The following is an 11,699-nucleotide window of genomic DNA, read 5'->3' on the forward strand; positions in this document are numbered from 1 at the left end:
TTTTTTTTTACTTTTTTTTGCGAAATTAAGAAATGCACTGTAATAATTTCTAAACGTGTTTCAAAATCAAACAAAATGTTAAATATAAATGTTATATATAAATATGTCATGCTGGTTGAATAGAACAAATTATTAATATTATTATAGAATAACTACATATCAATAATTACTGTAACTGTATAAAACCAAAAATTTGCAATCCTTCTGAAGCATTTATCACAAAAAAATTACATGAAAATAGATTGAGTCTGTAAACACCGTGCATATCCAGTTACACAGGAATGTGCAAATAACGCAGGCATTGTGATAAAGTAACGCAGAATTGTGCAATCTAGTGGCTAAAGCGATAAGTAAATGGACCAATATTTTTGATTGTTTACCAAATTGGAAGAAATGAGTTTGCATATACGATTGCTGAGAGATTATACTTTAAACTTCATCGAACATGTTCTATGAAATGTTTATTTTTCAAGATCATTCACGAAAATGACGAAAGCGTATTGAACAGCGTATTGATGGCGATTTTTAGTTTCTTTAGATACAATAACGTACATATTACTTGAGACATTTTTCAATCTACTCGTGTCATATAACACTGAAATTAGCAGATAAAACGTAAGTGAGACAATTTTTACGAGGTAACGCCGAAATCGTGAATGAAACACTAAAGTAAGGGCGGTTATCTCATTAAAAGTAGCCAAATCTTATTTTACCAGCTTTCTTATATTGTTTTACGACACTTGTACTTTGACAAAATTAATGTCTTAGGTGTACAGAATATGAAAAAATAAAGTTTTAAATGTGTTAAATGTACATACATTTGTATTTCTTTGACGAACACAAAAGTTTAAAGTATAATGTCGTTAAAGTATAATGTCGTATGCATTAATTCATCTATTAAAATTTCATTTAGAATAAAACATTTCGGTTCGTTTTCTTACTGTGTTATTCGTTTTGACAAGAGCGCAGTCGAATGGAATATTTTATTTTAATAATATGAAACATCAAATTAGCATACAATTTTTTTTTTAAATAAGCACTCATATATAATCTATAAATAGCTTTAAAATGCCTTTCCCTGATTGGCTTACAAACATCTTTTTGTAAAAAAACAGGTCAATATCGATTTTTTTCTAAAAATAGATTTTCGGTTTTTCTTCTCAAAATATATTTTTTGGAAATCCCCTGAGAGACGCGAGACTATGGCGTGACGTCGCGCCAAGAATGTTGTTATTATTCTGGGGAAAAAAAACAAACCACAACAACACTTTTAAGTTAAATGACTCTTAGATAATCTTTGAGTCAAATTAGTCTAATTCTAGTTACCGTCTTTACATTTTTAAGAACTATACGAATACGCGTGCTAATGCGCTCATTTAAAAGACAAATTTATAGAAAAAGTAAACAAGCTATCGCCTACTAGGTAAATATTTTTTTCAGTACATATCACGTCATATTCACCAGCTACCCAATCCAAATTGGTATAATATACAGTTGTTTATAGTATATGAAGAAAAGCTGAGAATTTTTTCTTGCGCTAAGAACAAATAGTGTTATGATCATGGTTTAAGACTTTCATATGTTGTTTTGTCTTCTCTTGCATTGTCATCGAGTCTGGAATATACGTTCTCAACTCCTGAATCAACGTTAAAGTTTCCCGATGTATTTGATGCTGAACCGGTCATAAATGTTTCATTTACATATGTTTGACTCTTACGATCTCTTCTGAAATCAGAACGAGTGTTTTGCATAAGCCATAATTTGTAAGATAGGTCGGTTTAGCTAATTTTGTAAACCATTTAGCATAATTTTATTTCATGTGTTAAAAATGTAATTGATAAACAGTTAAGACTGTCATATTAATACTCGTATATGCATAGACACGTCTGTCTGCATTCGTAAGTATAATGTTACTTAATTATGCACTAGTCACTCATCATTAAAAGTATAATTTACACTTAACTTACCCATTGTCAAGTTTTATTTCTTGTTCATCTGGAAAGAATTACGTATACACATTTAACAAAGAATTAAACACAGCTTTCAATATGTCATGTGATTAATACGACAAGTTTCATTTTCTAAATATGACCTTTCGATTCGTATAGTGTTTGTTTGCTTGCTGGCTGGCTTTGTTGGACTTAATTGCTAAACGGTGACTTTCTAGCTTATTTCAGGCATTAACAAGCACCCAATCGCGAGTAGAACCGTTATGTTATGAGATGAAAAACTAACCTTAATTTGAATTCCGTTTTTTATTTGGCGAAACAGGTATCTTAATGCATCGAGTGAACTAACAGTGTTACTTTTTATAATTTTTCAGGTTAACGTTCACACAATTTTAGTGTTTTATCATAAATATTATATCTTGATAACGAGGCAGTATGACGAAGTATTTTTTTTACACTTAGTCTTGTATTATGTGTTATTTTCTGATACAGACATACCTTTCATTGATCATTAATTATAATTATACATGTATATTTTTTTTGGTATGTTTTGGGTTTTACGTCACATCGACACAGTATAGTCATATCGCGACGTTCCAGCTTTACTGGTGGAGGAAGACCTCAGGTGCCCTTCCGTGCATTATTTCAGGCACGAACGAGCACCTGAGTAGAACCACCGACGTTCCGTAAGCTAGCTGGATAGCTTCCTCACATGAAATAATCCAAAGTCCCTGTCGGGATTCGAACCAACAGCGTTGAGGGGCAAGTGATTTGAAGTCAACGACCTTAACCACTCGGCCACGGACGCCCCACATGTATATTTAAAAATGGTCTTAATCACTCATATGCTCTATCTATCCATTTTTTAAGCTATTTCTGTAAGATATAATGAAAATGTGTATATCCTACCTTTAGTCCTGTACCTCCTGACTAGATAAGTCATATAACCAGCATATACTAGAAGAACGACAATAACCAGACCGAGTACAACTCCAACGATGACAGCGTGTGTGCTGTCAGAACAGGAATCAGAGGAAAGCGTTTCTAAATCCAAACAGCAAACATGTAATATGTTGAAGTTTGATGTTTCAAAAAAGAAAATGCGACTTATTTTTCTAATAAGGAAATCAATTTAATATACATAATTATAAGAGCATATCATATGTTTTCCCATAGTATTAAGTGGACTAGCATAAACACTTCTAAACTGACATAAGAAAATTCTTATAAAACTTCTTATGAAAAACCTTGTTGATACGCAAATATGAGAAAATGACAGTGTGATTTTATATTCACATTCCACCGAAAATTTTGTAATCTGAAATACTGACTTAAACAGTGCTTCGTATGCATCTAAATAATTTTGCAAAAACTTGTAAAATGTGGTTTAAATTATCAAAAAAAATCCATATCGTGTAAAACGTTATTGAAATTATATTATTACTTATATACCAGTATTGTATTTTATTTAGATCTCATTTAATGTCAAAAGTATTACCTGCTTTAGCTGTTGTAAAAGGTCCATACTGTCGACTTAAAAGACATCCCCCATTTGTACAGCTAAATGCTACAAACCTGTAAACAAATAACCAAGCATTGTACACACATTACAAAAAAAACCTTTTACCTGATAGAATTATACATGTATAACAATTATGAACTTTCCATCAATTATCGCAGTATTAATATCTAATGAAATAACACATATGTTGAGGTTGCAATAAACATAGTCTAATACTTATAACTTGTCCCAGGTTGAAGTGGACCATTACAAAATTCATCTGGCGAGACATTTGTACAATCCTCATTGCCAACAATGTACTCAATATTTGTTACTTCCCGTTTATTTCTTCCTAAAAGTAAAACATAACAATGTGTTTAATATTCGCAAATTCCCGTTTATTTCTTCCTAAAAATGAATAATATAACAAGGTACTCAATACCTGTCACTCACCGTCTATTCCTTCCTAAAATAAACCATGATAACAATGTACTATATATGTGTTCGCGCTTATTTATCATATAAACGTAGACAGCTTTCACATTAATATTCAGATAAGACAAAAATTATAGAGAAAATGCGTAATTTAAATCTGCGGCCTAAAAAGGGTAAAATGAAGTCAGAAAAATCATAATTATAGTCTCATGTATCATATTCGAGAATAATATTTTAGCTAATATATTATTATGAAAATTCTTCAGCGTTTTGATTTAAGTTTCAAATCGTCAATTGATACTCTTTATGTCCTTAACTTATTTAGAAAGTCACAAGTTATGCAGAAAGTATTTTAAAATGCTAAACTTAAGCTGCATTTATATTTGTAGGAGCCTTTTAAGTTTATCTAGTAAAAAACTTTTTCGATATAATTTCAGCATCAGTGACATGTTTATACATTACACGAGCTATAAGTGTACGGACTGCTAAACTACTTGAATTTAGATATATATTGAAATCTTAGTTTATTATAATAAGCAATTCTACAGCATACCACATGCACATTGAGTATGTACTTCATCCAGCCATTCTGGAGTTGTTGCTCTATATGACGTCAAACCTTTTTTTGATGATTCCGCCCAATTTTCCATTGCATTCACATCGGTTATTTTCACATCGCCTACAAAATACTGGCGCTAATAATCAAACGTAAATACGATTGCATCTTTATCATGAGACAAGTCAAAAATAAGCTTTCTTATAAACGATTCTGAATGTCAATATTATTTATCTTAGGTAAAGCAATTTACTCGTTTGCACCCCATTTACTCTTAAGACACTATGATTGTCCTTTAAAACCAAATGTTGAACTATGCAGTAATGCAATATTTAAAAATAATAATCAAAGTTGTAACTTAGTATCTGATACAAATTCATGAATTTACATTTCAAATTGATATTCTGCAAATTCTTCTTAACAATTTCAAACCTCTTAAATAAAATGATGAAGATTATCAACAGTGTCATTTTACCGTCAAGGTCGCAGTTGTTAATACACACAATAAGACCAGTGGTTTGTACTTTGCCATTTGTTGACTCTTCAAAAAAGTCACGGACTAATGTAAGCGTAATTTGTCTTTCACCGACAGCCTTTTCCCGTTGTAATGCGATGACAGCAATATTTAGAGTTTCTTCGATGTTTGTAGGAACTTAAATAAAAGTTCTTTTACTGTATTTACTACAGCAAATTATAGTTTATATAATATAAAAGGAATCGTATACAGTTCTTTTACAATGTTATTCTTTAAAATGTGGAATTAAATTACTTCAACAAGATGCTAAATGGTTATTGTTCTACAAAATGACAATTTTAAGAGACAATAAATCAGAATAGTAATAATCATTATAACGTTAGCAACAACAACTGCACATTATTTACTTAACATGTCACTCAATTATCTTTAAAGGAATTAAACAATTCACTTTTTAAAGTTTCAGACTACTATTTGGCATTTGGCAATGATCTTAATTATTTTCTGACTTAACAAAATCAATCGAAACATAGGATTCAAAAGTTGAAAGTTACCAAGAAATAGATAAAAAATTTAAATAAACCTCCTGCTGGAGCAACTTGTGTAACCATAATATGTTCTCCTTTCATTTGATCTTCATTTATAGCATACGCCTATAAAATAAATATCCGAAATTATTTGATATTATTTATATGCACACTATACTTTACAAACGTATAATATTGGTATTCAAAACATAACTTAAGCCAGCCCTCCTTTTCCTTTTTTTGTTTCTTTTCCATTTATAATCAAATATAAGAAACTTATTTTTGAACATCAACAATTATATAATATAACCAACTCGATAGTCTTAATATTGTTTTCAAGTGATTGTAACCAATATTTCATTGATAGCAAGAGAAAATGTAATATGAAACAATAATTCTATAGATATATGTATAGAAATTTTCTTGGAAGTGATTTAACCCCTTTATTTCTCCGATAACAAAAATGACATTTTTTTGAAATCATCTGATGGTATATATCTGATGGTATATATCTTTAGTATAATTCTTTTTAAATGAAATAATAATTAAAATATTCCTTCTCTTAACAATAAAAGTTTAATGCAAATAATGGAGCGCAATATTTCTTTGATATATGTATCAATAAAACAGTTTTAAATCCTCGAAATAATTTGACTAAATAGTTCTTAATTAAAATAAATTCTTTGGAGTTATGTTTTTAATAGTTGTAAAGAGGTATTTGATACAATTGTTTTCATGAACTCTTACTTACCTTAATTCTTTTAAAACAAACAAATAGGTCCCATTACAATGTATCGTAATAAAAATTTAATATCATTAAAGTTGTTAAGCTTAAATTAAAGGATTTGACGGGCAAAACACACCACTGGATTTACTTATATGACTGTATTCTTTTTCTTTTTTTCTTTTTTTTTAAATGATATTTTCACAGTTCCTTTACCTTAAATGTATATTCTTCTTCTGGCACTACATATACTGTTATTTTGTAAAGATAATCTTCAAAATTATTCTGTAGGAAATTTGTTGTTGCTGTCACATTCTTAAACAAACAAAAAAAAATTACTACACATATATTTTGAATGAATGCATGGGGATGTAATATGTTTAAGGAAAATGCAGGAACAATGGCTTTGATCCTTACATATATATATCGTTAATAACGTTCATCAAATAAGTTAAACCCAAAACATTCGATGATATACCGTAACACGGAATTACTGTTTCATGAAACATTGTACATTTGTTTCTTATATGACGAATGATGTTTAAATGTTTACTTTTCAAAATCTTCAGAAATTTATGATAATACTAAACGTGTGTTTCTTTCAACAGTATCTTTGAAGTAACAAAACCAATTAATATAAATGAATATAAACAAAAGTAAAAAAGCAACCGGTTTGCTGAACACGCCGAATATCATACACAAAAATGTGTAGCCCTTTTTTCTAATAACTTTGAGCAAACAGTATTTGACGACCACAAATATTGTTACAAATATTATATGTACAACCATACCCCTGGTGCAGAGTTTTCAAAACGATAACCTTCGATGACCCCATTTCTTTCTAATACAGTCGGCATTTTCCAGGATATCTTTATTTTCGTAAAGTCTCCATCAGGATGAAGTTCTACAGAAAATTCGGAAACTTTGCCAGGTGCTATAAGTCAAACACAAAAAATACCTAGATGTAAAAGTACTATATCTTCATTCGTCAATACACAACTTTGATGAAATATTCTTTTAAACAAACCTATGTACCATATTTAGAGGCAAACTAGTTTCAAAACTGTACTTTCTCGATTTCGTTTATGGGATGGGAAATATTACATGTGTGTAAAAGTTACCTGCAGGCAAGGTCCTGTACTTATTTGACACTGTTGATTTACTTCTACCAATTGATGTACTGGCAATCACAGAGACGCTATAATTCCAAAACTCCTGTAGTCCATATGCTGTGTATTCCCTCAAAGCAAACCCTGAACATAATTCAGAATTAAAGGATAAGATATCAAATATACGAATAAAGATAAACATTTAATGACAACGAAATGGTTGAGAGAAATGTTAATAAAGCAAAAGTTACCGGTAGCCGTAAAGTTCTTTGACTCTGCAGGAGCATCTGCTTCAAGCATTATCAAATAGTTTGTCTGTCCCGGTCTTGGTCCATCTATACTCCATGTCAAGTCAAATGATGTTGCATTCTTACCTACAACTTTAACATCATATGGAATCTGGGGAACTGTAAATATAAATAAACCATACTTAATACCTAGCAAACTGGTGAGTACCTGTGCATTTGCTTGTAATAAAGTTAAATCAGCTTAATTCATACAACTGTAAAGCAAAATAAAACTAAAAATCTAATTACTTTTTCCACAGTCACTTAGACTAATGATAATACTATGGAGTTGATATTATTCTCATTAGCAATAACTGTTTGCTTTAAATTATTTTAAAGCGAAGTGTAGTTTCACCAAATTATTGTGTCATATATTTGATGGATGGTACAACTATATATAAGACATTCTTTTGAGGAAGAAGTGAAAACATTATCATATTAACGAATCTGACACATTAAGAAATTATAGCAATAGTATCTAAGATCTTTAATAATGCTCGATTCAAGTTCAACAGATCACCATTGAAAGAACAGCCAATCATTACATGAACACGTTTTTCATATTGCTAATCATTAACACTTTACATAATTTGTAGCACCATAGTTCTAACAGAGGAATATAAATACATGTCATTCTAAAGTACAACGTATACTTGCTGTAACAAATAACTCTGAATTATCATACTAGAAATATATAAGTAATACTAATTTTCTTTTATCTTCAATAACAATTGACTTGTTTTGCAGCTGTTATATCATTTTAAAATGTTTTAAAAGTTTTCCTGCAGGAATATTTTCTGCTATTGTGTTTGCAAAGACAACTGTATTGTACATTTTTAATATGTAGGCAAATACCTTCTTCATTTGTTATTTGAGTCACTGTGGCAGGATGACCTCTCCCTTCATCATTTATTGCTGTAACAGTCACAGTGTAGTTTGTATCTGGATTAAGACTTGCATTATATGACAATTGGCTTGCTAACTGAGCTTTACTTATAGTGAAATCAGGCTGCTTATTCTGATCGCATAATCCTAAAAGTTCGGAAAAAACCTGAAATGAAAAAAAAAAAAAATGAAAAACACTTGCAACCTAAAATGGATCGAAATTGTATATAAGATATTATTAAGTTGAGTTAAATGACTTTTACATTTTAAAAATATAAACATACATATAATGTCCTTATTCATATATCATTATCTGGTATTTTTTAAACTTAATAATATATTATATCTTAGGTTAAATTACTTCTGGTTAATTAATTGACTTTGTTTTCTTTGAATTAATGTGTTTTGCTTGAACGGAATAATGACGTAACATTTTGGATAAGTTAATTTCATGTGTGTTAATCAGCCACTCTTATTTAAACGTTTTACCTTGAAACCTGTTGAGTAAAATGTAAGTGAAACTATTACAAATAAGGAATGTCAAATTAAACACCATAAATAAGTCATCCATTAAATGTGTTACCTGAAAACTTCCTTCACAGTCTGAACATTTGTAAAGGACCTCTTCCTTACAAGCACCTTTATCATCCTTAACTTGCAGAACATATCCGTAATTCTCAGCACTGTACGTGTTTATAGGTTTATCCCAATTTATAAGAAAGCTTCGGCTTGTAACATCTGTTACTTGTAAATTATCTGGCTTAGTTGACACTTAAAAAGCGCAATGACATAATTTTTAAGTATCATACAAATAAATAAAAATTAAATCTATTCCCATTGTGTTAGTATTATTGCCGTTTTCTGTTCTCTTATATAGGAACCTCATTTCTGTAGCAATGCAAGAGTGAAAAATGTTTATACAAGGTATGTTTTCACTATGTTAACAATTATTCTGTAGTAAACAATTTGCGAACATTTTGTAGAGGTAATGAATAGTTAAGTATGAATAGTTTTAATAAAAGTATTTTATAAGGTATTATAAATCTCTGTTTTTATTCGTATATATATAACATTATATATTTTAAAGATACTTGTTTTTGAAGACACGATCATGCGTTGAAAAACTGAATAACTAACTATTGACTAGACAGTGTAACTCAAAAAAGCAAAGCTCTTAGTTTTGCCTTAAAAAGAACATTTGTTTAATGATTTCAGTTTTAAAATGTAGTGTGACTAGACAGACAACTGTCCATCACCAGCTGTTGAAATTCAAAGAATGTTTAAACAAAACATAAAGTATACAACATATCAAATGTATAATAAAAAATACAGGGACGTCCAGTGACAGCGGCTCCAAAATGAGTATCCACCCTCTGAACAATACCCACATGTAAGTTGTAAGTTGCATCAAACACAGTCCGGTTAAAGAAGGCTTTACAAATTTCAGAAACTGTAGAAATGTTAACAAACAGCGGCTTACCAGTTCTTACACATATATAATAACCTTTCATCTAATATTCATCATAATTTAAATTTCTATCAAGCACTACGTATTAAAAATACTTCTGAGATAACGTTCAATTCAAATACATACTCCTATATCTTGTTCTGCAGCTTGTGGAAGAAACTTGTAGAGCAGTTGTTGATTGTCCTACTTCATTCACCGTGTATATTTTAAACGTGTAGTAGGTTCCTTAAACACAAGTCTATTTTTATTGTTAAATTTCACAGTTTTGTTTTTCAGTATTTTCCCTTTAATTTATTTCATTGTTGAACAAATGAATTAAAAGAATTCAGCACACTGGAAAGAGGCAAACAAAGATACTTTTTGCTTAATATGTTGAACATCTGTGCAATTTATTATTGTCTTTTATTTTACGGATAAATCGTGCATTTATTATTGCAAAGATCTTTATCTCCAAAGAAAACAGAGTTTTGTAAACTAGCATGTTGGTGCATTTAAATTACACATGTTTTTAGAATAATGTCAAACTGCAGTTGCACTCGATTTTTCTTAAACTTTTCAGTCTACCTGGTTCAAGATTTCCAACAGTTTTATCTGTTTTTGTCCCTGTTGAGCTGACATTGTTAAACACAAGATAACTGTGTTTAAAAACATGGATGTTGTACTGTACTAAATCACCATTTGGATTTGTTGCTGCTTCCCAATCAAGCAATATAGAACTGTCTGAAGGAGCTTTACATTCACCATTTATTGGTGGTTCAGGTACTGCAATTAGATTCTTATCAATTAGGTCATTGTAACACTTTAATATACAGTTATTATACATAATCATATCAATCATATATATATTGCAACAGTATGTTTTTGATAACAATACAAACTTATGTCAGCTGATCCCTACTTGGAAAATATATACTGAAGTGAATCAATATTTCAGTAATAAATCATATAATGTCATACAATAAATATCGCCAGTTATAAATGCACATGGACAAAAAAACAAAAAACTTAAGTATCATAATAACCATACCATTAACACACACTGTACTGATGATAAAATCAATACTTCTATGAATATTATCTAAATTGAATAAATTTATATCAACTTACATTTTGGAGTGGTTTTAAATTTCGAAGTAAAAATGTCTCCCAGTACAGTCTTCCCATTATCAAACTGTTCACTTTTTGCTTGTATTGTAACATCATAATTGTATCCATTCTTTAACCCAGAACTTGAAAATGTTACAGAAACACCGTTAACAGTCCTAGTAAACTTTAAAGTTTCTCCATCTTTAAGTTCTACAATGTAGCCACTTTTGTATCCAGGGGCATTGTTCCAGGCAACTTTTATACTACCACCACTGATATCTTTATCACTGTTTAAGTCATCAATTGCACTTTTTATACTTGGTTCTGAAACAAGCATACAGTTGTACATAAAGTTTTTGCAACAGAAGTATACAAAAGCAGCTTTATAAAATGCAAATTTAGTTTAAAAAAGACCAAAACAAGAGCTATCACTAAATGTGATTAATACACCCGCAAGACTGATTCGGAAATGAGGAAGTTACTATTACCAGAATACATTGTAAAAGAATTGGAATAAAGTTATGGTTGTGGGCAATTAAAGATAATTACGGTTCTTGTACGTTGCATTTCCTTTCACTGTGGTTGACCATTGATGAAATTTAATGGGATTTTTCTGTAATAAGTCCAGATATAATTACGGTTTTTGAGCACTGCACTTCCTCTCAATGCGCTTGACCATTGTATGAAGTTGCATTTA

The 11,699-nt window shown here is 30.0% G+C and overlaps 2 protein-coding genes across 2 annotated transcripts; both read right to left on the reverse strand.

Moving 5' to 3' along the window:
• Positions 1-1,049: 1,049 nt before the first annotated feature.
• LOC132729678 (uncharacterized) lies at positions 1,050-4,559 on the reverse strand. The gene is made up of 6 exons (XM_060715491.1): positions 4,439-4,559; positions 3,688-3,802; positions 3,448-3,524; positions 2,859-2,993; positions 1,968-1,995; positions 1,050-1,725 (listed from the first exon to the last, which is right to left on the reverse strand). The coding sequence occupies exons 1-6, from the start codon at positions 4,533-4,535 to the stop codon at positions 1,560-1,562; spliced, it is 618 nt and encodes a 205-aa protein (XP_060571474.1). The 5' UTR covers positions 4,536-4,559; the 3' UTR covers positions 1,050-1,559.
• Positions 4,560-5,452: 893 nt separating this feature from the next.
• LOC132729692 (phosphatidylinositol phosphatase PTPRQ-like) lies at positions 5,453-11,326 on the reverse strand (the record flags this gene model as incomplete). The annotated part of the gene is made up of 10 exons (XM_060715515.1): positions 5,453-5,569; positions 6,384-6,482; positions 6,959-7,101; positions 7,289-7,420; positions 7,528-7,683; positions 8,419-8,614; positions 9,032-9,219; positions 10,043-10,141; positions 10,481-10,678; positions 11,024-11,326. Coding segments are annotated over 10 exons (1,631 nt in total), but the record flags the coding sequence as incomplete, so codon positions are not given.
• Between the last annotated feature and the right edge of the window lie 373 nt (positions 11,327-11,699).

Source organism: Ruditapes philippinarum, unplaced genomic scaffold (genome assembly GCF_026571515.1).
Source record: "Ruditapes philippinarum isolate M1 unplaced genomic scaffold, ASM2657151v2 ctg8783_1_1_1_1, whole genome shotgun sequence".
NCBI lineage: Eukaryota > Metazoa > Mollusca > Bivalvia > Venerida > Veneridae > Ruditapes > Ruditapes philippinarum.

Bases quoted from the DNA above. Each gene is read 5' to 3' on its own strand.
- LOC132729678 (XM_060715491.1), bottom strand. From the start codon at position 4,535: ATGGAAAATTGGGCGGAATCATCAAAAAAAGGTTTGACGTCATATAGA. The intron at 2,994-3,447 runs GTAATACTTTTG...GTTTGGATTTAG, and splicing joins TTTTACAACAGCTAAAGCAG to AAACGCTTTCCTCTGATTCC. The intron at 1,996-2,858 runs GTAGGATATACA...AATTCTTTCCAG, and splicing joins CAGGAGGTACAGGACTAAAG to ATGAACAAGAAATAAAACTT.